This window comes from Pituophis catenifer, unplaced genomic scaffold, assembly GCF_029215685.1.
Source record: "Pituophis catenifer annectens isolate HBS135680 unplaced genomic scaffold, rPitCat1.0.hap2 SCAF_3, whole genome shotgun sequence".
NCBI lineage: Eukaryota > Metazoa > Chordata > Lepidosauria > Squamata > Colubridae > Pituophis > Pituophis catenifer.
The window spans coordinates 86,689,698-86,716,203 of NW_027256883.1; the positions used below are offsets into that span (position 1 = coordinate 86,689,698).

The 26,506-nt window shown below is 39.8% G+C and overlaps 1 protein-coding gene across 1 annotated transcript in view; it reads right to left on the reverse strand.

The window, feature by feature from the left end:
• Positions 1-26,506, reverse strand: part of TRIO (trio Rho guanine nucleotide exchange factor) — a 255,331-nt gene that overhangs the window by 104,463 nt on the left and 124,362 nt on the right. The window contains exons 10-16 of the mRNA XM_070940772.1: positions 24,699-24,821; positions 17,701-17,892; positions 9,602-9,771; positions 8,864-9,038; positions 7,943-8,138; positions 4,929-5,095; positions 2,000-2,119 (exon numbers count right to left, since the gene is read on the reverse strand). Of these exons, the coding sequence (XP_070796873.1) occupies positions 2,000-2,119; positions 4,929-5,095; positions 7,943-8,138; positions 8,864-9,038; positions 9,602-9,771; positions 17,701-17,892; positions 24,699-24,821 (1,143 nt within the window). The remainder of the gene's footprint in view (positions 1-1,999; positions 2,120-4,928; positions 5,096-7,942; positions 8,139-8,863; positions 9,039-9,601; positions 9,772-17,700; positions 17,893-24,698; positions 24,822-26,506) is intronic.

Consider the following 26,506-nt stretch of genomic DNA (forward strand, 5'->3'; position numbering starts at 1 on the left):
AAAACAGGAGGAAGGAATATTATGTATGTTGCCTCCAGTTGTACAGATAAATGTGGCATATAATTCTAGTAAATTAATAAGCATCAGGCAGACACATACAGCTTATTATTAACCTATTTTAATAAAATTCTGCTCATCTGTTGTACGTTCCTTATCATGGGCAAAGCTTAACAAAAACTGAGATAGACAATTAGAGATAGTGTTCTCTACTCACAGATTGACTGGATGAGTACATTTCAACACATTTCCCAATCACATGGGGTGACCAAGTGTGCTCCCTTGTCTTTTTTTAGATTATAAAGCAGTGTGCGAGTGCAAGACCAGATGAGCTAATTGTACTTTATTATAAGGCTACATTAACAGAATCTGGCAAGTTTGAAAGTACAAATTTCTGTCTGTCTGCTTTACAGTCGGAGATGCCAGGGAAAGTCCCTTCTCCGCCTCTTTCTCTTCCCATTAAGAAGCTGCGATCTAACCCCTCTCTCAAAGTCTTTCTCACATACCATTGCCCACATATAGAGAATCAAATGGAGAGGAAGTTTCACAGCAGAAATATGCTTTCCTATTCTTCATTCCAATATGTCCCTCAACCAATGGTGAAATCCAAATTTTTTTTTACTACCGGTTCTGTGAACATGGCTTGGTGGGCGTGGTGTGGCTTGGTGGGCATGGCTTGGTGGGTGTGACAGGGGAAGGATACTGCAAAATCTCCATTCCCTCACCACTCCTGGGGGAAGGATACTGCAAAATCCCCATTCCCTCTCCACTCCTGGGGGAAGGATATTGCGAAATCTCCATTCCCTCACCATTCCTGGGGGAAGGATACTGCAAAATCCCCATTCCCTCACCACTCCTGGGGGAAGGATACTGCAAAATCCCCATTCCCTCTCCACTCCTGGGGGAAGGATATTGCAAAATCTCCATTCCCACCCCACTCTGGGGCCAGCCAGAGGTGGTATTTGCCGGTTCTTCAAACTACTCAAAATTTCTGCTACCGGTTCTCTAGAACCTGTCAGAACCTGCTGGATTTCACCCCTGCCCTCAACCCAAGACAAGGATGAAGAGATTATGGAGCTTGTAGAGACAGAATGAAGACAGATCTTATTCCAGGTGAGATAAGAATTCCTCTGTTACTTATATCAAGGAGCATGAACACCCAGCACTGATTCAAAAACATGGTTGAACTGCTTGGTCATTGTTTGTTTTATGAGATAATCCACCTCATGACAATTTGCAAGCATATCAGCACTACCAGCTTCTTGCTGAAGAGGCACTGGTGCTTTTGCTTCCATATTAGTCCTATTTCCATGATATGGGATTCAGCCATGCATACTATGTTACCATGGCAACATAAACTTGGGCAATACATCATAAATGAAATTATAACTTAGAAATATCCAATACTACAGAAGTGAAGATAATTTTAACCTCAGTATTAGCCTAGCACAGTTGATTATTAGTGACCTTGTCAACTAATTTTAAAATATTGATCTATAGTTAAGCCATCCAACTTGATATTTTTCTGCACTCACTGACAGCAGCTCTTTTGCATTTCAAGCAGGCACAGCTGAAGAGGCAAAGTAGAGGCCCCTCTATCTAATGATTTCAAATCCTATTTCTCATATTTGGCGAGAAAGGATAATGTAGCCTTTGTAGCAAGTATGAGCAAATGCAACAAAACAATTTCTTTACATGTGAATATGCCCTAGCAGCTGTATAGATGATTGATGGCTATTGCTCCTGATGCAGAAAATGCAAGCCGTGGCAGATTTATGAAAAATCAATCAAATGGGATAATTTTGCCTCTGGACCAGCTGCTCACATGGGAGGCAAGAATCTGTTTAGATAGAATCTGGCATATTAAAGTGGTGCACCTAGCAATATATTAAATATGAATAAATATATACTATTAAGTCCATATTTCAAAAGTTGCCTTTACACAGTCTCCCAGACTACAAAATAAAATGTAATAAGAAAAAAAAAACACCACCACTTTTACCTCTATTGCATGCTGGAACTGCTCATGTTCACGCTGCAGCTGCTCAGCCTCCTGTAGCGAACTAGCTGTAATTAGGCCAGCATTTAACATGGACTCTCCATTTCGGATCCAACCCAATACCTAAAACAAAATGCAAGACAGAAACAATATACAACCTTCTCTTCTACATTTGAGCAGCACAATCAACCTTACAATTAATATTATCCATTTTCTATTAGTAAACAGTCCCAGAGGCAGGGGGAAACCATTTAAAATAATCAACAAATAAAAATGTATTGTATTTTTTAAAAAGAAGCTCTAAAGATGGCAGATACGTTTCATATGGGATGGGGACTGGAGAGGAATTTTTTAAATTTTCTTTTCTTTTGGTAACCTTTCTAAAATTCGGGACACTGGGCTGGCTAGATGGTACTATTGCCCCTTCCAACCTATCTCTTGAAACCCACCCTATCATTATGTTTGAAGTTTGTTAATCAGGATTCTGAAGCGTTCTTTATGGAGAAGTAACAATGATTAGATGTTATGAACATCTAACATGATTAAATGTTCTGAGTATCAGGAAGGGTAAAACAAATTCAAGCAAGGGAATGAAAAGACTTGGCTAGATTAGTTAAGCTTTCATCTGATAGAAGAGAACATCTGGAATTATGTGCAAATGCTAGAGAAATTATCATTTTGCAATAACAGTCACTATTAAGTCTTTTCATTTTCCCCAAATAAATATAATTTATTTTCTATATTATTAGATAAAATGGTATTGCATAATTTTTATCAGAACAAAATACCAATTGTAGATATGTGTTTAGAAGGGATTCATTAAAAACAAGTAAGTTGACAGATTCCATGGTGAAGACTTTCGTCCATCTTCATGCCCTAAAATGTCTTTTCTGTTGACTATACTGAAGATATTCATAATTCAAAAGAAGATGTAACTGCAACAGGGTTAAACAAATTCACCCTGTTTATCAGATATTAAGCTCAGAGAAAAGCATTAGAATATAAATGTTCAAACATTTGCATTTCTGTACTGTATACTTACTAAAATAGCAATAGCAGTCTCAACACATTCTTAACATTCCTATTTTAGTTCTATTAAGTGTTTTTTACATGTCAGAGTTCAAGGACAGCCTATCTGGCAGAGAAACTGAATAAACCATGCACTGAATGCCCAGAAAAGTAACAGAGCAAACACAATTTATTCTACCATATCTGATCAAGCACCTGCTGACCTATGAAGACTTTTCTAACTTAGAATGAAAATACTAATGTGTCTTCCTTCTTGGGTTAAAAATAAAAAGACTTATATTTTTGGAGTAACCTTACTTGTGGCAGAATAAATTTCTACTTACAAATATGAAATAATGAGAAATGAAATTCTAGAATTCTGATCACTGACAATATAAGACTGACATTAATGTTCTTATTCTTAAACAAAAGATTATAGATCTTTACTTACTAATCCATTTATATATATTTTTATTGAAAGAAAGAAAAAACTTTCATCCCAGATGGTTATTATTATGCTTTCCTTACTTTGTAATTTAACAATATGATAATCTTTAACATTTCTAGGAAGATACAAATTTTATTCCCATAATTATAAATTATTGATGGTTCATTAGTTTAACCACAATCTGTAGCTAAGGATTTGCTTTCGTTTAAGTATCTAAAGTCATGCCGCCACAAGTCAGAATCCTGGAACAAGACTTACAAGAAACTTCTTGGATGAGAAGTGAAATGTCTTCAAAGAAAAACAAGAAAGTCCAGTCGCCTCCTGAAAAAGCACCTTTGGGACAATTATGACCTGGATGACTGAAAATCTCCACAGACATTTAGCTATGCACTTTAGGATGAACACCCTTTGAATAGTGCAGGAGTTTGAATAGTGCAGGAGTAGTGCAGACTACAGGAACTATTTGCGCTTCAGTTTGAGATGCAGACAACATAGATTCATCCCCAACAGCCTACACCTGTCTTCAACAATGAAGGGACATAGGACAGAAAGCATCCTGCAACCAAGAAGCCTCCACCCACATTTGCACTACTCAGGTGACCCTGAGGTCACAGATAAACCTCCTAGTGGCCTCAACGGCTCTCTCAAAAGAATGCAAATGACCAGCTGTCTGCAAGGAATATAAATCCTTCCATTCCCCACCATCCAGTCAAAGCTGAAGAAGCTTGTTGGATGAGAAGTGAAACGTCTTCAAAGAAAAACAAGAAAGTCTAGTTGCCTCCTGAAAAAGTACTTTTGGGACTACCATGACCTGGATGACTCAGAATCTCCATAGACATTAAGACTAACAAATGATTAACTACCCCCTCCCCCAGATTTAGCTTTTAAGCCAAGCAAAAAGTGGAACGCCATATTTCCTCTGCCTTTCCAGCTCTCTGCAAGGACTTCTTTGTAGAAACAGAAGTGGAGGGAGATTTGGCTTTTCCTGGTGACTGTAACTCTACTCGAAACATCGTATAGATATCCTTTTTTCTCTTTTTGTCTTCCTTGGAGCATTTCACTTATCCATAGATAATGTTCAGTTGTATTAATGTCATGTGCCAACCCACTCAATTAACAATATGGCTTTATGATAAAAACGGATGTTGAACCATGGCAGATTCATATCACTGAATAGATACAACAATGGAGCCTCACTGCATTTCTCCTTTTGGATCGTACCATTTATCCTTCACAGGTATATGCGATTTGTTTCTTCAAAAAACTGGGATTTGGGAAATGGAAACAAAGAGAAATTGGCTGACAGTTCTAGGTAATTTCGGTGGGAATTCAAATGAACTGCCAGACATGTCTTATCAATTCTGCTAACAGATAAATATGATTGCATAAAAAAATGATTTGGGTTGACTGCAAGTTCGTTTTATGCCAACAGATGGACATGGAATAGAGAGATTAAGAACTACTCTTGTTTTATACCTGCTTGACTTCAGCCTGCAGATGACGTAGCTGCACACATTGTTCCAAATGTTTCCGATGTTGTTCTGCTGCGAGGTCTAGCTCCTGCTGTTTCTCATGGAGGAATTCCAACAAGTCTTGCACCCGAGTTGCCATGTCCACATCTCTGTCACAGAGCAGTTCAACACCTATAATCACACCCATAAGTTATACCTTCCCATGTGGCATACTTCACTAAAACTCACATACATGACCTATTAAAGCAGTGGGTCTCAATCTTCCTAATGCCGCGACCCTTTAATACAGTTCCTCATCTTGTGGTGACCCCCAACCATAAAATTATTCCTAAAACCATTGAAAATATGTGTTTTCCGATGGTCTTAGGCGACCCCTGTGAAAGGGTTGTTTGACCCCCAAAGGGGTCCCGACCCACAGGTTGAGAACCACTGTATTAAAGGATACACAGCCAATTTTATTGATTGATTGATTGATTGATTGATTGGTTCGATTTATATGCCGCCCTTTTCCGGAGACTCAGGGCAGCTTACAATGCGTTAAGCAATAGCCTTCATACTTTTGTATATACCTGCTTAGTAGGGCTTTTGGCCCCCCCCCCCAAGTGGTGTTCTTTTTTATACAAAGTCAGTTTATTGCCCCCACAATCCTGGTCCTCATTTTACCTACCTCGAAAGGATGGAAGGCTGAGTCAACCTTAACTTTAATTTTGCAATAGTAAAAGCTTTTTAATTGCATGCATATAAACTGCTCAACCAGTCCACCCATTATCTATGTGTAGATGGGCCTACCAATGAGTGTTAAAGCAGTCATCCTCAATAATTATTGCTAATTTACTACTACAATAATTCACAGCCTTTGTCATGGTAGATGGAAATTATGGGTAAGTTACATTCCAATTCATTTGGAGAGCACTGGACCAGGTAAGTTTGATAAGGGCAGGTAACAGTAACAGAGTTGGAAGGGACCTTGGAGGTCATCTAGTCCAACCCCCTGCTCACACAGGAGACCTATACTCGGGATTTGAACCGCCAAACTGCAACCTTTCTGATCGACAAGCTCAATGTCTTAGCCACTAAGCCACCGAGCCAGGTATTAGTCCATATGCTATAAGATGTCTGCATATCCCTTTGAGATGAGGTGGTAAAGAGAAGGATTTTTTTAAACAAAAAACAGACTCATCAAAGCTCCAAAAACAATTCTGTTCCTTTTAATAGCAGCAAAATCATGTTGTGCTTGTTGCTGTCAAAACTAGAAAGGGTTGAGATAGGAAGCTGAATCTAAGTTTATCTTTTAAGGTGTCATACTCTTTTAACGTGGCAAATTTCCATGTATCACAATACTGTCTTATGTCTAAGGATATTTTTACCTAAGTAGTAGGGCTGTATTACTATTATCCTTTTCATTTTTTTCTACTACCTTCTCCTATTGGTATCTTATGATTATATTACTTTGTTGTTTGTATGTACACTGAGAGCTTATGCACCAGAGACAAATTCCTTGAATGTCCAATTACACTTGGCCAATATTCTATTCTGTTCTGTTCTGTTCCTATTCCAAATTAAAATAGTTCATCAACTACACAGCAAAATTGATTATCTTGATTTTCAAAAATCAAACCCAACTTAACACCCCTCCCCCCCCCACGGTTAAGAATAGTTTACACATTATAGTTGCTCATAAGAGGCATACAATGCAAATCTTAATTTTATTGCATTTTATCAAAACTCATTTTTCCCTCGATTGGTGACTTGGCTATACTTTACATTACAATCCAATAATACCACAATCTGTAAAAATCTAAATATTTATTCATATTATTATTAGTGTTTTTGATGTGGAGGTTATGGGTACCATAACCTATATCCATGATGGCGAACCTGTGGCATGCGGAGCCATTTCTGTGTGCACATGCGCCATCACCCTAGGTCAGCTCTACCGTGCATGCACGTATGCCTCCCGCTGGCAGAGCTGATTTTCGGGTCTCTGCCGCGCATGCGGGAGACGTGCGCACATGCCCATGCCGCCCCTCCCCTCCCAGGAGTCCCCATGCGATCCTTTTTGGGTGTCAGGTAAGTACAGGGCTCGTGCAGAGGCTCTGGGAGGGTGAAAAATGGGCCTACTGGAAGCCCGGAAACGGGATGTTTTCGGCCTCTAGAGGCTTCAGGGAGGCCTGCTAGGCCCAAAAGAGGGCATGGGGGGTTGCACGCGCATGCGCAGTGGGTGGGTGGGGTTGCACGCACATGCACAGGGCAGCACAGGGGAATTGCACATGCATGCACAGGGGGTGGGGAGTGCATGGGGGGCATTGCATTATGGGTGTGGCATGCATGCGCGTGCTATCGCACACACACTTTTGGCACCAAGGAAAAAAAGGTTAGCCATCGCTGACCTATATGATGGGAATAGGATATGGTTCATATCCAGGTCCATATAATTTCACATACGAAGTTGTGAATTTACTTAACCTTACACATATTGCTGTACATTTTCAACATACTTTCATTAGATATTTCTTCCCACTTATCTTTCCATACCATGAAACATAAGAAAAACAGCCTAAGGAGTTGCTACTTTGCACTGTATATGCCAACACAATGTAATATACAGTGATGTGAGTATGAGCAGTGGAAGCTCTTCTGTAATCCTCAGCCTCAGAGTTATCTATCACATCTTCCCAACATGGTACTATTCATTGTAGTTTGCAGAATCTCAAGCAGATCTGGCAAGGCAGAGTTAACTTTTTTGTTATTTATTTAAGATAACATAGATGAAACTGAAACTGAAAAATGATCATATAGCTGCTTATTTTAAAACTGGAATGTTTATTAATTTTCAGTAAAACATATTTTATACCAACCTTAATAAAATAGCTTTTCCCTTCCAAAAGCAAAATACCTGACACATTCTATTTCTTTCAGGAGTACAATAAGATTAAAAATCAATGATTCTCGTGAAGTCAGCCTAGGTAATCTCAATAAATCCATTAACCTGGTTGAAGTGGGGCAAACCCATCTTACCAGAAGCCTGAACTTCATTGACATACTGTAGAAGATCTTGTCCTTGGTGGATGACATCGAAAGTCAGGTTATTCATGGTTAGTGCTTTGTCTGCATGGTGCTGAAGTCTTTGTTCAGCTATTGTAAGATCCTCAGTGTCAAAATCATTCATTTGTTGAGATAGTTCATCATTCCAAGATTCTAAGTCTGAAATGATCTAAGGAGAAGAAAATAACAGTCATAAATTATCAATAAGGTCTGAGATTTCAAAAGGAAGAGAAAGAGTCTTATAAAAGACTGAACATTTGGTAAAATATACCTGGACTCTCCAAGAAAAAGCTTTATTTTCATATACCATGATGACTAAGCAAGAAATAACAAGAAACCAGTAGGTGTCATTGTTCTCTGTCATAGAGTTTGCATTCCCATGTTGTGCAGATGTCATGGAAGATAATAGAAACTGTAGTCTAGGAGACCATTATTACACATGAGGCTCAGTAACAAAAATTCTCTGGTAGAATTTTATGTATATTTTGTTTCATGAGGATTCTGTTATTATGAATTGACCTAATGGCTCATTGAGAAGCTTTTAGATCTTTAATATATATAACATAATACTTAGGGACAAGAAGAACTCAAAAATGTCAAGATATGAACTCAAAATAAAATAAAGCAGATTGTTGTTACTAAAAATAAAAAAAAATTCTTTAAAACTGGTATTTAGGAGGAAATGGACAATTCGAAGCATCTCACACTGTTTACATTATTACCTGAAAGCACCTTGACTTACTGCCTTTGGGAGATTTAATGAAGAAAATGAGGAAAACTAACAGCATCCAAGTTTTTTCTTCTTGAAGAGAAACTCCTGTTTTCACACCAGCCCAAACCCTTAGTGAGAAAAAGGAAATATTAAATACAATGCAATATGGACTGCAGACTCACATCAATGGCATCTCTCTCAAAGATCCGCAACTGCAAAAAGAGCTCCAGCTTTATTTTGCGCTCCTGGAAGAGCTCCTCCATCTGGGATTGGGCCTCGTCCAGCTGCTGAAGGACTGTCTCAATGTGATTGATGGAGCTGTTATGAGGCGTCTTGTTGCTTGAGATGGCCGAATCCCTATACAACCCAGAGAACAGGCATGTAAAAACAGAACTTGAAATATAAGCATGTGCATAAAGGACCCAGATTGTGGGGGCAATAAGATGACTTTGTATAAATATACAAAAGTATGAAGGCTATTGCTTAACGCATTGTAAGCCGCCCTGAGTCTCCGGAGAAGAGCAGCATATAAATTAAAGCAAAAAAAAATCTCTTCAATCTTTGGTGACACATGTCCAAAATCATATTTTTTCACCAAAACGTTGCTTTGAGCTAGCAATATTGCCTACACAAACTGCTTTTATAATTAACAATGAATTAAGATGCGTTTTTTCCTTTACCAAGAATTAGGCCGCAATTATAGGTTGCAAGGAACATGGTTCGAAATAGACCAATGTGAACTCCTTCCTTTCTGCAGAGTGTAGTAGATCTATGCTATGGCATTTTCTTTGACCCTCCCAGCAATGAGAGGGAAAGGGGGCAGAGAAACTCTTAGCCTGAAAAGTGCAGTAGATTCTGGAAGGAAAAGAAGAGGACTTGATGCAAAGTTGATATTTCCACAGAAGGCCACATCCTCCTACCTCAGCTGCTGTATTAGATCCTCGCCTTCCTTGATAACATTTACAGTAACTTGCAGAGTGGTCTGCTGCTGCTGGCCAAATCTTTTGATCAGCTCCTGCACAGCCTCCACAGATTCAGCATAGACATCATCCAGCAATTCCTTCTGCAGCTCTTCCAGCCATGTCCAGAGCTGCAGGACAGAAAATACAATTATGAAAGAAAACTGACTGTTAGATTAGGTTCATCTCTCCTTCAGCCCCTTCTTTTAATCATACTTGCAAGAAAAGTGGTTATGATATGCAAAGATTAGTTGTTCAGAATTCATATGATTCTGCCAAAGTTTGTGTAATGCTCTAGTTACATCTCAGCTCCCATTTCCCCCATGTGCATCATAAGGATGACAAACTTGGTCTTCTCTTGCAGTGTTGTTACACTATTTCATAACTCTACTCTATGTGTTCATGTTGGGAGGCATGTATCCCTATTTCCTGAGGTCCTGCAGGGAGGAAGGAAGAGGTTGCTGACATCAAAACCTACTTGCAAGCTTCCTACAGGTAGGTCAAGGTAGGAAACAAGATGGTAGACTGCATGTACCTTTGAACTTGTCCCTGCAGGGCCCTTCTTAAACTGTAGCTAAAGAAATAGTAGATACAGAATTATCTGCATTTTCTAAGGCATTAAATAAACATGCATTGCTATTTAATTATATTAAACTTATACTGCTGAGCCCTAAAGTCTCTTTATGATCTGCAGTAAGTTCAAACTAGTTAAGAGATTCAAAATGATAATAAAAAAATAAACAATTAAAACTTATTCTGGAAAAGGTCTGGTTTTAGATCTTTATGAATGCCAAGAAGAAGAAAAATAAGGCCACAACTCAGAAGTAGACATTTTAAAGAATAGGGAAAGAAAGTTACATTCAGAGTCAATCTTGAAGACTCTGTGAGACAAGCTTTTGGCAATTGCAGATAAACTTCCTCAGATGATTTCCAGACTGGATTTGGATTTGGATCTGGATCTGGATCTGGTTATCTATCTATCTATCTATCTATCTATCTATCTATCTATCTATCTATCTATCTATCCACTAAGGCAACTGACTCCTGAATTTTGTACCAAATAAGACTGCTAGACTACACACAAAAGATCCCACTGTACATGTTACAGCAGTTAAGCTGAAAAGGTTACTTGTGTCTGTATCACACTCAAGTTAATTATGGTTTATCAATTGTAGAAGAGAGAAGAGACCTGCCAACATCCACTCAGAGACCAACTCAGTCAGCGGCAGGAACTACATGAACAGAATACCAATAGTGTTCCATCTACTTCCCTGAGACCTGTCTACATTTTAGAAGCCATTACATGACAGATGGCAACACAGCAAAAAACCCTCTTACTGCTGAATAAGTTAATACTACGACATATAGTTCTGAATCAATATCTGAATTTTTAATCCTACTTGATCAGAATAGAAGTCCCTCTTGCTGCTTGGTTACTAGAAAACAGCAGCTCCAGGATTCCTCTCCCAGAGAGTTAGAATACCGAGTACAATTACTATTAAATAGAAGATAGTAGAAAGCAATTCTCTGTGTTATCTCTCTAATACAAATGCATACAAATCAATCATTCCGTCTATCAATCCGGGTTTTGAGAATCAATTCTTTTCAAAATGACTTAAGCCTATAAAACAAAACAGAGCAGCTTTTGGCCCATGATTTATGATCCTTAGGCTAATTGCCAATAATTCTACAAGTTTAGGTAGAGTTTTTCTCTAGCACAAGATTCTTTAACAAGAAGTAACATAGATGTGAGATATATAGTCCACTGAAAGCAGATAATTTTCCTTTCAGCTACGGTACCAATTTTATATTAACCTAAATCATTAATCTGCACTGTGATTAGTGTAATAGGCTGGCTAAAAGCTAGTAAATTGGAACGCCATCCAGGCAAAGTGGAACTTGCTAGTTTGTTCGGTTTGCACAGTGAAAATGTATTTATTCTGTTCTAATGGGCACTGCATTCACCCAAAGGGTCAAATGTGCCCTTTACTCTTGTCCTTGGATGTATAATTGTCACTTGAAAGGTAAATGGCTTTGGTGGCCAGGAGTATCTTTTATCAACTCAGGCTGATATAACTACAATACTTTTTATACCGGGGAAAATCTGTCACTATACCACCTATAGTTCAAATATCAGGTAATAATAATATATATTATATTATACCATTTTTCAAGTGGTATTATATAAAGGCGTGTGATGGCTCAGCAGCAGTTAAAGATGCTGAGCTTGTCAGCTGGAAATCTGACAGCCCAGGTTCGAGACCCAAGCACTATGCAACGGGGTGAACTCCCATTACTTGCCCCAGCTCCTGCCAACTTAGCAATTCAAAAGCATGCAAATCCAAGTAGATACCACTTCGATGGGAAGGTAACGTTCTGTACACCTCGGCATATAGTCAGGCTGACCACATGATTGCAGAAGTGTCTTTGGACGCTGCTGGTTCTCTCTGATAAGAAATGGAGATGAGCACTGCCCTCTAGAGTCAGACACGACTGGATAGGGTAAACCTTTACCTTTATATCACCTTATTCAATTAAATCACAGCAATGGGATGCATGCAGGGCATACTTTGAAAAGTGCTCAGCCACTTCCATTAATCCAAAATAAAGTTGTAGGGTTACCCCCTGGGAACTTCCATAGTTTAGTGACTAGAAGGATTTTCTCAGCTGAATCGCTCTTGTTTATCCCAGGGGGCTTATCTGAGATAGTCCTCTACTTACGATCGTAATTGAGTCTGGAATTAGTTGTAAATTGTGGCAATTCATTAAGTTAAGTATGTGACTTTGCAGATTTTACAACCTTTTTTTGCAGTGTTTGTTAAAGGAATGCCATGATCCTTATGCAAATGCAAGTGGTTGTTAAATGAACTCATTTGAGTGAATGGGTGCTTTTTGCCTGAAAGTGGAAATAAACTCAAGTTTCCAGCAAAAATGACAAAAATTGTACTCACATGCCCGTGGGTTGCTACTAACAGCCAAAAACACAGGCTGGTTGCCAATCATACAAAATAAGAATAAGTGACTGCAGGGAGAGGAGAGCCATCAGAACTTTAAAACTGAGTTTTAAAGTAGCTCCGGGGAAGTCCATTGTAAATTTGAATAGTTGCTAAGCAACGAGTCATAAATTGAGAACTACGTCTATGGAAATTCCAGAAATAGCAGCCTATGTATTTTAGTGCTTATATTCCTGGCTTTAGAAATAATTTTAAAATCTTTTTTTAATGTTGTTTAATGTTTTATTTCTTATAGACTCTGAATTATTGCACATTTTATCTAGTATTCAAATTACCTGATGAGTGTTTGTTATTGGATAGAATAATTATTTTAATGTAGCATCATTAGGAAACTTTAGGTAATCAAACTCTTATCTTAGAGCAGGTGCGTCAAACTCGTGGCCCACAGGCCAGATGCGTCAAGCACTGGAGACGCCCACCCCCATTTTAGTGAAGGGGGAAAAAGTCGCAATATGTCAGGTGATGACAGCGTAACTACACGAGTTTGACACCCCTGTCTTAGAGCATCCCTTATCTATGTGGAAGTCTCTTGCATCATTTATTCAGCATCATAGCTTTAAATATAGGTTCCAGACAGCAGGCACACTATTGGCGCAAAATCATTAAACGAAGTGTTTAGATTGCCCAAGCAACAACGTGGGGATATATTCTCAAATGTATTTTTAACATATCAGTCACTTTCCTGGATTATACCAATCATCAATCTATTCAAATCTTTCCCAATCTCTTATTTCAGCTAAAACTCTTCAATATATCAGCCTTCAAGCAATTTGGCCAAATGGGTATTTTTCCTGATTTTAAGGGTCACTTTCCCCCATCCCCATTTCCTCATCCCTTAGTCTACTGGGGATGATAAAGAGGCTTTGCAGTTGTTGGATTGTCCGTTTATTGTCTGCCTTAGTGAAGTATGAAATTATGAAATCATGGTTTAAAACAATATGTGCACCTAGATATCATATCTTCTATGTCACTGACTAAAACAACAATCTTTAACTGTTAACTGAACGGTAAAGAATATTGAATCAGTATCTGAGCCAGCCAAAACCAGATTCTCTGTTTTCCAGTTAGAAGCTGCAGGGTAATTGCATAACTATTACAATTCACAGTAGTAAATTATGATTATGGAGTTTGCCGGGAGCACTAACAGAATGTCAGTTGAATTACTCTTTGCAGTACATTTCTTCAGGCAACTTTTGCTCTGTTATTATTTGGACTATTATTATTTTTACTTACATAAGCTTGATATGTTATTTCTACGATGGCCAATGGCTAAACAAGAAAGTAACAATTTAAGGAATATTCTCAGAAAAGCTTTATATAACAATTGAATGTTTCAACATATGACAATGCAGATGCAGTGAAGCTGAATAGAAATAAATGTATATCTATAGTAGTCTACAGTATGTATATGTTTACATAATTTGTGAGGAAAAATAACAGCATCTGCTATTCAACTTTACATCACCTTTGAGTATGCAAGCCTCATTTAATTTCATGATTGTGAGCAATGAGGTTAATTTGTACGAAATTGTTGAATTTTTCTTGATGTTATTTAATCTATGATCATTTTCTGAGATCAGCTCATCATAAAAAACACTCTAACACAGCATAAATATATTGTCAATCTAATCAGTGAGAGAAACAGCAAATACTGTATACTAATTTGCAGGCGTGAGGGCGCATGCACACCCATAAACAGGATAAGCAAATAGTAAAGTTGTGTTACGTTTCTGTAATAATGACTCTTTTTCAAGGTCATGAAATTTCTCACTTCTAAAAAATAAATGTCAAAATATTTTTATGTTCCAAATGCAATTTTTAGAGAATCTGTCAGCTCCTTTCTCGGTCTTCATACTTAAGCATTTCTATAGTGAACTCTGAAAATCTAAGCTAGAATGAAAAAAATGAGACCAACTATTTCTTAACTAAGATATAGTCTGTCTCGTTTTTTTCAATCTAGCCTAGATTTTCAGAGTTCACTATAGAAATGCTTAAGTATGAAGACCGAGAAAGGAGCTGACAGATTCTCTAAAAATTGCATTTGGAACAACAAATATTTTGACATTTATTTTTTTTTACAAGCCATTGAGGAGTGCTTTTTAAAAAACCAGGCAAAATTGTTTAGGGACTACATCTCATGGATTCATCTTCATCAAACAAATACCCATACTTCCACCAATACTTGACATGGCTGAGTTTTTCCTACTTTTGGCACAGCTAGGCAAACACCTGGGCCAATTCACATTCCACTTTTTCCCACCCGGGGAAGGGAAGTTATTTAAATGCACCTTTAGAAAATTAGAAAGTTATGTGTGCAGACAAATGCAGACATTAGTCAAAGCATTTTTTTTGAGCAAAAAATAACGGCTTTGAATTACTCAGCGAATGAAGCTAAATTGCCCTCTGGGATGCAGACTACAGTTTCTGCCATTAATTCTTGCTCTGAGCTTTCCACCTAAGTAACTGTTGCTATAAACAGTTCTCCTAACAACTTATTTTGTGAGATTTATCCTTTTACCCCAGCTCCAGACAGAACCAGAATGCTTAGCAAATACTAATAATCTTACAAATGAAGACAAATACACGTGTCCCAGGATAATGTTGTAAGATCAAATCTGGGTCGGTCAGCGAGACTAGAGTTTTACTCTTTACTAATAATCTTTCTAGATTTGAATTTTGGTACTGGAAAATTAGGTTAACCATTATCAAGAACTATATAGTGATGCCTGCAGCTGAAAATACTAGACTAAAAGCTTATTTCATCCTCATTTAGAATAGAATAGAATTTTATTTTAATTTAGATTTGGTTGTTGCCAGTACAGATTACTGTTCCACTTTTTTTTTTTTTTTTTTTGCTTTAAAAGGTTTATTCAAATGGTAAGTTTTTTTTAAAAAAGATCCTTTTTTCTGTTATTACAAATAACTAGTGATCACTGCTGCCTGAGCTATTTTTCAGTCAGCTCTTTCCTGCTGGAGTTGGTTGTAACTACTTTCAGAACTGAACAGATACTCACTGTAACAGTGACAGGTTCTAGCAGACTCTGTAGTATCCATTTCCCGACAGGGTCTAACTCGAAGGAGTGAAACTCATTTTCATTGAATTTACTGTTCTTTCACTCTTTCTCTTGCACACATTCACAAACATCTATGAACATACTTAAAATCATTGCTTGAAACTCTGCAACTGTCATTCCAGACACCCAGCACACAAGACATAGACTGAAAAAAACAAAAACAAATTTGGGCAACCCTGAACAATTAACAACTGAAGTATCAACTTTGTTACCTACGTTCCATTTATTTTTTCCTCATCTTTGGCAACAAGTAATAGTCATGCCTTCTTTTGCCTCCTGCTTTTGCTGAATATTCTAATAAAGCCAACTGCTGAGCAAGCCATTTTGTGGAATAGCTTCCAATTACTCATAAATGTACAACTATCCTTTAGATTTCCCTTCACTTTCTAGTATAAACAAATCCAATAAAACTACATAAGAAGAAAAGATATTTCTTATTGAGAGCCAAGTTTATCATTTATGTGTTACATTAATAATAAAGTAAGTATAATGATAGACAGGAAGTTGCTTTGTAATGGGATAACAGCTTAACGTGCTGGAAGGAGGGAGGGAAACTACCGTATTTTTTATCCTTTTCATTAAATATTTTAATAAAAGAAGAGAACAATAAAGCCTCTCTTCTAAAAAAAAATCCATTTATTGCCAGAACAAAAAGAGTAATTTATTAGCCATACTCTTGTACGAATTCTCATTATGCATACTTTAGTAATCAGGGAAACTGTGGCATTTACTCATGTTTAAAAGAAAATATAATTCCCCCCTTCTTTATTTTGACTATTTTTTGGTTTTCATTTTATTCTATTTTAAAGATAACATTTTTGGGGAGACTTTTCCACTATTTTTTAACCTGAGAGAAATTGTGTGGCTGACTTTTTGTAACGCTTTCTGCAGCCACTAGATATGAAATCTCCAAAGTGGAAGCTAGAGTACCCATGTTGTAGTCTGCTGAACTCCCAATTTCATCTTTCAAACACTCTTTTAATTGAAAAAAATGAGGATTTAGCACACGGAAAGGGAAGGAAAGAATCTTGAATAACATCTTTATTTTCAGGAATGGCTTCTGGGCCACAAACATTTTCTTAGAAAATGGCTTCAACCCAATGCATTTAGAATCATATGATTCCCAGAAGATAACAGTTGAGATAGAAAATAACATCTAGCAGCATGGAGAGGAGACAGTAATAGGTAACATTCTGGGAAATGTGTGATTTGTACTTTTTATATCTTCCATGGTAGAAAGAGAAAGCTTATCCAGCTCCTTATTTTGTAAAAGTGCCTACTATATGCTCTCAAAACACCAAATGAGTACACCAGCCAAAAATGATTGTGGAGCCTCCTCTGATATCATTTGGACCAGTCTGGTTAAGCATGACAGTGAAAAACTTTAAGGAAAGGGAACAGATTATAGTTTTGAGGAAAATTTTAAACTGAAAGAGCATTTATATATTACACCCTGAATACTAGTGAAATTTACATTAACCACCATGAATTGGATTGGTTTCTCTCTCTCGGATCACTAATTCTTTTAATTGCAATCATTAAATGATTGCTTGTCCCTTCACAGAAAACGACTATCGAACGCATTCTTTACACAGTATAGTACCTACTGTATTTGAGTGGCTACCTGGCTTCCAAGGCCTAAAGCTAGTATCTACCATGATCACTTACATTTTTATTTGTGTTTCAAGCGGGGACAGAACCCACCCTAGAGTGCGCCCAACTTAACAGCATTCTGAGGCACTGGAAGAAATTAAAAGAGCAGCTAACAAAGCAGATAACCAATGCTGTTTGAAAGGCTGCTTTGCATTAGGCAAACCTGCCAGGGTCCCTTAGAAGGAATAGGGACCCAGAAAATGTCACATTGTTAAGGCTCTATTGAAAGACCAATTCTGCCTTTACTGCTGTAAGTTTATATTTTAGCTTCTGAGCATGCATTTACAAAGATCCCAATGTTATTTATTGTTTTGCTTACCTCTTTAACATGAGTATGAAAAGACACAGACATGTCCAGTAAGATTTTGCGCTGCTCCACCCGCCGAACAAAATCTTGTATCCGGTCTTCCAGCTGATGGGCTGCTTGATAAATCTCTTCAGGGTCACACTCTCCTGTCTGTGCCAGTTGCTCAGCTGCTTCTAGCAATTTGTCTGCATTAGTATATGTGTTCTGCAGAAATGGCATGAGAATAGGAGTTGCAGAGGGATTTTACAAACATTTATACTGACCCACAAACAATTCCCAAACCCCATTTTGTAACCTCTGATGTCCTACAAGACCACTACTGAAATCTAGCAGTACATTGCTGAACTGCTGAGGCATGAATTCCAACAAGATTTGGTGGCAAATGGAAGAAACCATGTATGCCAAGCTTCCAGTAGGTTTCATCTTCCTCAAAAAGATGAAAGAAGCAGAGTATAAATCTTGGATTCTCTGGTGATATCATCACCCTATCTTTTGTAGACCCATGATTACCACTAAACACATGGTTTAAAATACTGCCTTTACAGGAGAACATTTGCAAATCTGTCATTTACCTTCATATTCACAATTGATTTTGGTAAATGCTTTTAAGATTATCTTATGTTACTTGCTTTGTGCGTAAAAACTGGATGGAAAGTCATGCGCAGCCCTTGAGTCAAGGAAGAAAGGTGTGATGTACTGTAACAGATGTGTTTATTAAATTATTCAACAAAGTAAATAACAATAAAACACCATACAGCTATTTCATATCACCAGGGATCACTGGATTACAGAGTTTTCAAATGAGATCTATTTAAATCTTCTGCAATTAGTTATCAGTGAAACACAACCCAGGAATATGATGTACCCATGTGACACAGCCAATTTCAGAAGGGCTCTGAGTTATTAATTGACATGAACAAAATCTTTCTAGAGAAAAGAGAAGGTAAAATGCTAGCTGGGGAATTAGTTGAAATCCGTACATCTTAAAGGTGCCATATATGAAAAACACTTTGTTTCAGTACTTGTTTTTAGAGTAATCAAGGTTATCACTGCTTATTTATCCTCTGCCTTTGAAAAAACCATCTGGGCTCAGCTCTTATAAACATTTGCAAACTTTATTTTATAGGAACTGGAAGCTGTCTTGCCACTATCCTACTGCTTTAGTCCTTTGGCTACAAAATGTCATAATGTCTCAGAAGGATTGTGGAATGATACAAATATTATGATAAATAGACACATTTGCTGGCAGATATCCTCCTATTTTCCCCCTCTTTGCATATGTGCCTTGCAGCCACAATCAAGCAAATAAATTGTTACTAAATATAATATCAAGCAACCAAAAACTGTACTTGAACACGACTGTACTGCATGGTTCACAGTAAAATAAATAAGCTTCCCACACACACTTGTAAACAAGAAATCATACCCTTCTACAGGCTAAATAAATCATAAGAATTCAAGGGTAGCTTGACTATGTTACATAGTACGCATTATACTTTGTCAAGCCTCACTGACATCTTCAAATGCAACTGAAATCACTGCACAGGGGGAAGACAAGATGTGAAGGATCTCTCCTATAAACTACCATGCTCCTACTTATTTGTAGAGGTATACAAATAAAATCCAATCTGAATCATTTTAAATTTGTAAGGTTTTGCCCATCCCTACATATTTGGCCATCACGGGCTCTGGAGAAAGAGAATAAAATGCTCAGTAATGCAAGACTAATGGTTACACGAGCAATTTATGTTCTAGAGTTGCCCAGTAGCTCATTTCTAATAATGCACACCTTTCCAGGTGGTATAAGGAATGTTCAGAACAGCAACTGGCAGCAGTAGAAGTTATTTCAAGGTGGCTACAAACTTTCCCATAGTTCAGGCAATGAAGAGATGCACACACAGACATTTGTATAGGTGAGTGCAAGGTATGGTTTTAGGGCAAATAATAATACCTGCCTTGTTGGTCCATTTTCCAAGAGGGCCCTGGTCACAGGGAGCCAATGCTATGTGACTCTGCTATTCTTTGGTGGTGCTCCTGATCTCTAATAACCCTCTTCCCCAGCCCAGTAGATGCATTCTTCCTTATTAGTTTTCAAGAAATTATTGAAAACTGGATTATTTGGGAGATCATTTTCTTGACTGCCTGAGTGGCACCATCTCTATTATTTTTATTTACCTTTATTAGTCTGGTCCTTTTTTATGGTGGATGTTTTAACAGTTTTTATACCTTGTAAGTTGCTGAGAGTACAGTAACTGTGGCAAGGTACAAGTTCAACAAATAACAAATACATTATATAGATGTTTTTGGCAGAAAAAATGTATAAACAATTAAACGGATTTCTTCAGTGCAATTTTTAAAGTATTACTTTAGAAGAGATTTTATATAGTGTTTTAGTCATCTTGGCTTCTGGATATACCATCTCTCTATTTATTGCATATATGTGGCTATTTACTGGATTTATCCAATGGGGAAAAAGGTTTTAAATTTAACATCCTTCTACAGGTAGTCCTTGTCTTACGACCACAATTAAACCCAACATTTCTGTCACAAAGCAAGACAATTGTTAAGTGAGTTGCCCCATGTTAAACCTTTCTTGCCACAGTTGTTAAGTGAATAACTGCAGTTGTTAAGTTAGTGTTGTGGCCCATCAGCGGCCTGTGTGGATTGTGGCTGATTCGCCAGCAGCCTGTGCAGCTGGCACTCCAGTCAGACAATGAGGAGGCTGGAGAAGATGTGCCAGAGGCAGGGATTCAGCCAGGATCTTCAGAACCTCCAGAAGCTCCTTTAAGTGAAGAGGAAGAAGAGGAGGAGCCTCTTCTCGATGCAGGGGCGCGCAGAGCTGCCAAAAGGCAGGAGTGGCTCCTCAGGAGGAGGTCTCCTCGAGAGTAAGGCTTGGGGCTAATTGGCCACTCCCTTAGCCTATTTAAGGAGGCATGCAGACTGAAGTAATTTGTAGGGAACAACTTTAGTTCATTCTCCTTCGCGTCTGGACTCTCTGCAAAATTGCTTCTGGGCTTTCTCCAACCTTAGTAAGATTGTGATTACTTTATCTTTGGTTTTTTTGTAGGCTGTTAAGAAAGTTTCTTAACAGCCTTTGTTTGGAAAAGACTGAGTTATTTTAGTAAATTTAAGTTTTGTACAAACTTTGTGTGTGCTGTGTTCTTTGGGGTCCATAGCTGGGGCAGAATAGTTACTAACATAGTTGTTAAATGAATCTGGCTTCCTCATTGACTTTGCTTGTCAGAAAGTCGCAAAATTGCAACTGTCATAAATAGTTGCCAATCATCTGAATTTTGATCATGTGACCATGGGTATGCTACAACTGTTGTAAAGGTGAAACACTGTCATCAGTCACTTTTTTCAGTGCCACTGTAACTTTGAATGATCACTAAACAAACTGTTGTAAGTCAAGGACTACCTGTATTAGATTCTCTCCTTTCCCCAATACATGAGTAACAAACTTATATCTGTGTGTCAGGATTATAAAAAAAAAATTGGTTACTGAATTAAAAACTGCCAATTAAAATTAATCACCTGTAAAATAAGTTACTCCCATTTATAAATGCGTTCGATTCTCTCATCTAAATATATTCATTCATTCATTCATTCATTCATTCATTCATTCATTCATTCATTCATTCATTCAAACTTCTATACCACCCTTCTCCTTTCGGACTCAGGGCGGTGAACAGCCAAAATAAAAACATTTATACATAACATTACAATTAAAAACAGATTTAAAATAATTAATAAATTTGGCCCATGATTTAAAATTTGTCAATTTAAAATCAGTATCAAAATTTTAAAAACCAACCCTAAAATCAAGACAGACCGGCTAACTGAAAAAAGTAAGTTTTTAGGGCCCGACGAAAAGTCCTGAGGTCGGAGATCACTCGTATCTCTGGGGGTAGATTGTTCCAAAGGGTAGGTGCCACCACAGAGAAGGGTCTCCTCCTGGGGGTCGCCAGCCGGCATTGTCTGGCCGACGGCACCCTGAGGAGGCCCTCTCTGTGGGAGCGAACTGGCCGGTGGGAGGCTATTGGTGGCAGAAGGTGGTCCCGTAAGTACCCTGGCCCCAAGCCATGGAGCGCTTTAAAGGTGATCACCAACACCTTGAAGCGCACCCGGAAGTCCACTGGAAGCAAATGCAGCTCGCGCAGGAGAGGAGTCACATGGGAACGCCCCGTCACTCCCATAATCCCCCGCGCGGCCGCATTCTGCACCAGTTGGAGCCTCCGGGTGTACCCCAAGGGGAGCCCCATGTAGAGAGCGTTACAATAGTCCAGACGAGAGGTGACGAGTGCTTGAGTGACCGTGCGTAGGGAGTCCCGGTTCAGAAAGGGGCGCAACTGGCGTATCAGGCGAACCTGATAAAAAGCCCCCCTAGCCACAGCCGTCATGTGCCCTTCTAAAGACAGCCGTGCATCCAGGAGGACACCCAAGTTGCGGGCCCTCTCCGTGGGGGCCAATGATTCGCCCCCAATAACCAGCGATGGCGTCAGCTGGCTATACGGGACGCCGGCAGCCACAGCCACTCGGTCTTGGAAGGGTTGAGTCGAAGCCTGTTTCTCCCCATCCAGACCCGCACGGCCTCCAGGCACTGGGACATCACTTCCAAGGCATCGTTGGGATGGTCTGGGGTGGAAATGTACAGCTGAGTATCATCAGCGTACTGATGGAACTCCACCCCAAAATCACGGATGATCTCACCCAGCGGCTTCACATAAATGTTGAACAGGAGGGGCGAGAGGACCGACCCTTGTGGCACCCCACAAACAAGGTGCCTTGGGGTCGACCGCTGCCCCCCTGTCAACACGGATTGCGACCGGTTGGAGAGATAGGAGGAGAACCACCGCAAAACGGTGCCCCCCATTCCCAGTCCCTCCAGCCAGTGCAACATGATACCATGGTCGATGGTATCAAAAGCCGCTGAGAGGTCTAATAGGACCAGGATAGAGGAATAACCCCTATCCCGGGCCCTCCAGAGATCATCCACCAACGCGACCAATGCCATTTCCGTGCTGTACCCAGGTCTGAAGCCGGACTGGAGTGGATCCAAATAGACAGCTTCATCCAGGTACTGGGGAAACTGTCGCGCCACCACACTCTCAACAACCTTCGCAATAAAATGAAGGTTGGAGACTGGACGATAGTTAGCCAAAACAGCCGGATCCAGGGATGGCTTCTTGAGGAGAGGCCTCACCACCACCTCTTTCAAGGCGGCTGGCAGGACACCCTCACTCAAAGAAGCATTGATAATACCCTGGAGCCAGCCTCGTGTAACCTCCCGGGAAGCCAGCACCAACCAGGAGGGACACGGGTCCAATAAACATGTAGTCGCGTTCAGCCGTCCCAAGATCCTGTCCACGTCCTCGGGAGCCACAGGATCGAACTCCTCCCAGATAACACTCTCAAGGCCTGCCTCAGTCATCTCATCTGAACTAACCCAGTCGGCAGCCAAGTCTTCCCAAATCTGAGTTATTTTATCATCCAGATACTGTACAAAGTCCTCAGCTTGGCCCTGCAAGGGGTCCTCCTGCGCTCCCAGATGGAGAAGGGAGCGGGTCACCCTAAACAGGGCGGCTGGGCGGTTATCTGATGACGCGATAAGAGCGGCAAAATAGCTAGATTTCGCCGCTTTTATTGCCACTAGGTAGGTCTTAATATGAGACCTTACCAGTGTCAAGTCAGATTCGGAACGACTGGCCCTCCAACCGCTCTCTAGGCGTCTTTTCCGGTGCTTCATCTCTCTCAGCTCCTCGGAGAACCAAGGAGCTAAGTGAGTTCGGTGCCGGGTCAGAGGCCGCAAAGGCACGACCCAGTCCAAAGCCCCGGCAGCCGCCCTATCCCAGGCGGCCACCAGGTCATCAGCCGAGTCATGAGCTAGAGTCTCAGGAAATGGCCCAAGCTCCATCTGGAACCTATCAGGGTCCATCAGGCGCCTGGGGCGGAACCACCTGGTCGGCTCCGCCTCCCTGCGACGGGGTGCGGCGGTCAGAAAGTCAAGTCGAAGGAGCGAGTGGTCAGACCATGACAAGGGTTCAATATCTATATCTCCTATATCAAGGCCACTCAACCACTGACCAGAGATAAAAACTAAGTCCAGAGTGTGTCCCCCCATATGAGTAGGGCCGTAAATTACTTGGATCAGGTCCATGGCTGTCATGGAAGCCATGAACTCCTGAGCTACCTCAGATGTTTCACCGATGGATGGCAGGTTGAAATCCCCCATGACCACAAGTCTGGGGGTATCAGCCGCCACCTCGGCTATAACATTGAGGAGTTCGGGCAGGGTCGTTGCCACGTGGCAGGGAGCCAGGTATGTGATCAACAGACCCATCTGCACCCCACGACCCCACTTCACAAAAAGGGACTCACATCCGGCTATCTTGAGGTACAGTGTCTCCCTCGGATCAAGACCTTCTCTTAGAATGACCGCCACCCCCCCCGCCCCTGCCCTGAGCTCTCGGCTGATGCAGTGCACGGAAGCCTGATGGGCACATCTCCACAAGGGGAACTCCCCCCTCATGGCCCAACCAGGTCTCTGTGATACCTGCCAGGTCCGCTCCCCCCTCCTGAATAAGATCACAAATGAGGGGGGCTTTATTTACTACGGACTTGGCATTACACAACCTCAGCCGGAGACTTGAGTAAAACATTTTTATTCAAGAACACATAACTGCCTCATGGATATGTTCCATTAGAAAGAGTAAAGAGGGAGGAGGAGGAGAAACAAAATGGAAGTGATGTGAAGGAAAGGGCTACCTTCATTAAAGGGGAAAGAAAACTGGATGGAGAGGAGCACTGGGGAGACAAATGAAGAAGAAAGGTTAAATGTCAGATCCTGCAAGGCACCCATGTTTTCAAGCTGCAATGTTTGCAACCAGTTGCATCTCCTTGTTGTTTGTTTCAAACTGGTTGCAAACACCGCAGCTTGAAAGCATGGGCGCCTTGCAGGATATCCAGCTATGACCTTTTTCACAAGAATATTGCCAATGGTGAGCCCCTACCTGAGCCACTTCTTCAAAGTCTTCGTGGCGCTTCTGCAGTGCTCTGGCTCGATGCAAAGATTTCCCAACTCCTGTATGTTTACTAAGGAAAGCTTCTCCATGATTTTCGATCCAATCCAGCACCTGCAAGAGAGATCATTATGAACGAAATCCAACTGTATATTTGTAAATTTCTTCTAATGGGTTCTGCTGTTGTGGAATACAATAGGATAAATCAACTAAAGTTATCATTCATTATTTTCCTAATAGACTAAAATGTTTTACTGTATCATGGAATATATATATTCCAGGGATATTTCACTGAAATATCAGTGAAAATCCAGCAATTATTAACATTCTCACTCCATATCAGGGGTGAAATACTCCCGGTTCGGACCGGATCGCCCGATCCGGTAGCAATGGTGGCGGGTGGTTTGGAGAACCGGCAGCAAAAATCCCTGCCCCCCACATGCCCAGCTGAGCTGTGCGATCCTCTGAGGCTTTTTTTCTTTTAAAAGCCTCTGACAATCCCAGCTGAGTTGACTGATCGTCAGAGGCTTTTAAAAGCATTTTTTTTACAACCTCTTCAGCCAAAGAGATTGTAGAAAAAATGTTTTTAAAAGAAAAAAAGCCTCTGATGATTAGGCAATTCAGCTGGGATTGTCAGAGGCTTTTAAAAGCATTTTATTACAACCTCTTCGTCCGAAGAGGTTGAAGAAAAAATGGTTTTAAAGGTTTTTTTTAAAAAAAAGTTGGCCACGCCCACTCAGTAACATTACCCCCCACCAAGTCACACCCACAGAACCAGTAGTAACAAATTTTACATTTCACCACTGCTCCATATGAATTCTACCTTAGGATTTATATATGTATAAAAACTTCCACTACCTGGATGATATTGTTATAAGTCCAGTAGTTCAGACATCCAGACTGGCGGCAATTTCTCTCACCAGAGTTCGTAATGATAATAGAAAAAGCATCCTTTTGAAATCAGCAAAAGTCCAGCTACTCCAGCAATCATTCTCACAGTCAGAAAAATTTGGAAAACTAAATTAAATTATCCTGAAAAAAAACACTCCCCCATCTCAAATACTGATACACGGAGCTGCCTCTAAATTCTACATTGCTTTAAGAGATTAATTTTCCATACCACTATCCAATAGACTGTGCATGCAGGAATATCACCAGTATCTTCTGTAAACCACAGATTCTAAGTCCTATCTACAAAATTCCTTGGCAGACAAATTCATACAGAAGAGTCCCTGAGGACATAATGTTTGAAAATCACTGAACTGAAATGTAATTTTATCCTGACCTAAGGAGCTGCCCCTTTGTGCTTAACCATAAAATGCAAGATTTCAATTGAACCATCTGGCAAAAATTTCTTTCCATTCACTTTCTTTCCATTCCATTCAAGTCCCAATGATTTTAGTAATCAGAATCTATTCAGTAACTAAACATTCTGGGAACTGAAGCCAACATATACATCCCTATACTGTGGCAATTAAAGCAGTAACTGAAACAAGATGTTCTCTATTCTGCAAATTCTCTACAGATACATCATATGAGCAAGTATTTGTACAACTAAGGAGCTCTTCCATGAATATGAAGCCTTAATTCAGCCTATACAAGAAATGTTTGGAGGAATGGCATGTCCTGTACCAGTCAACTTTCACCCTGGAGCCTGCAGAGGGAACCCTTATTCATCAAGCATCTGCTTAAATTAGCTTCAGATAATATACTCACTCTTTTGACTAAAATTCATTATACAACATGTCTGCCCTGACCAAGTACCCCTCCAAGATATAACAAAATAAAAAATATTACAA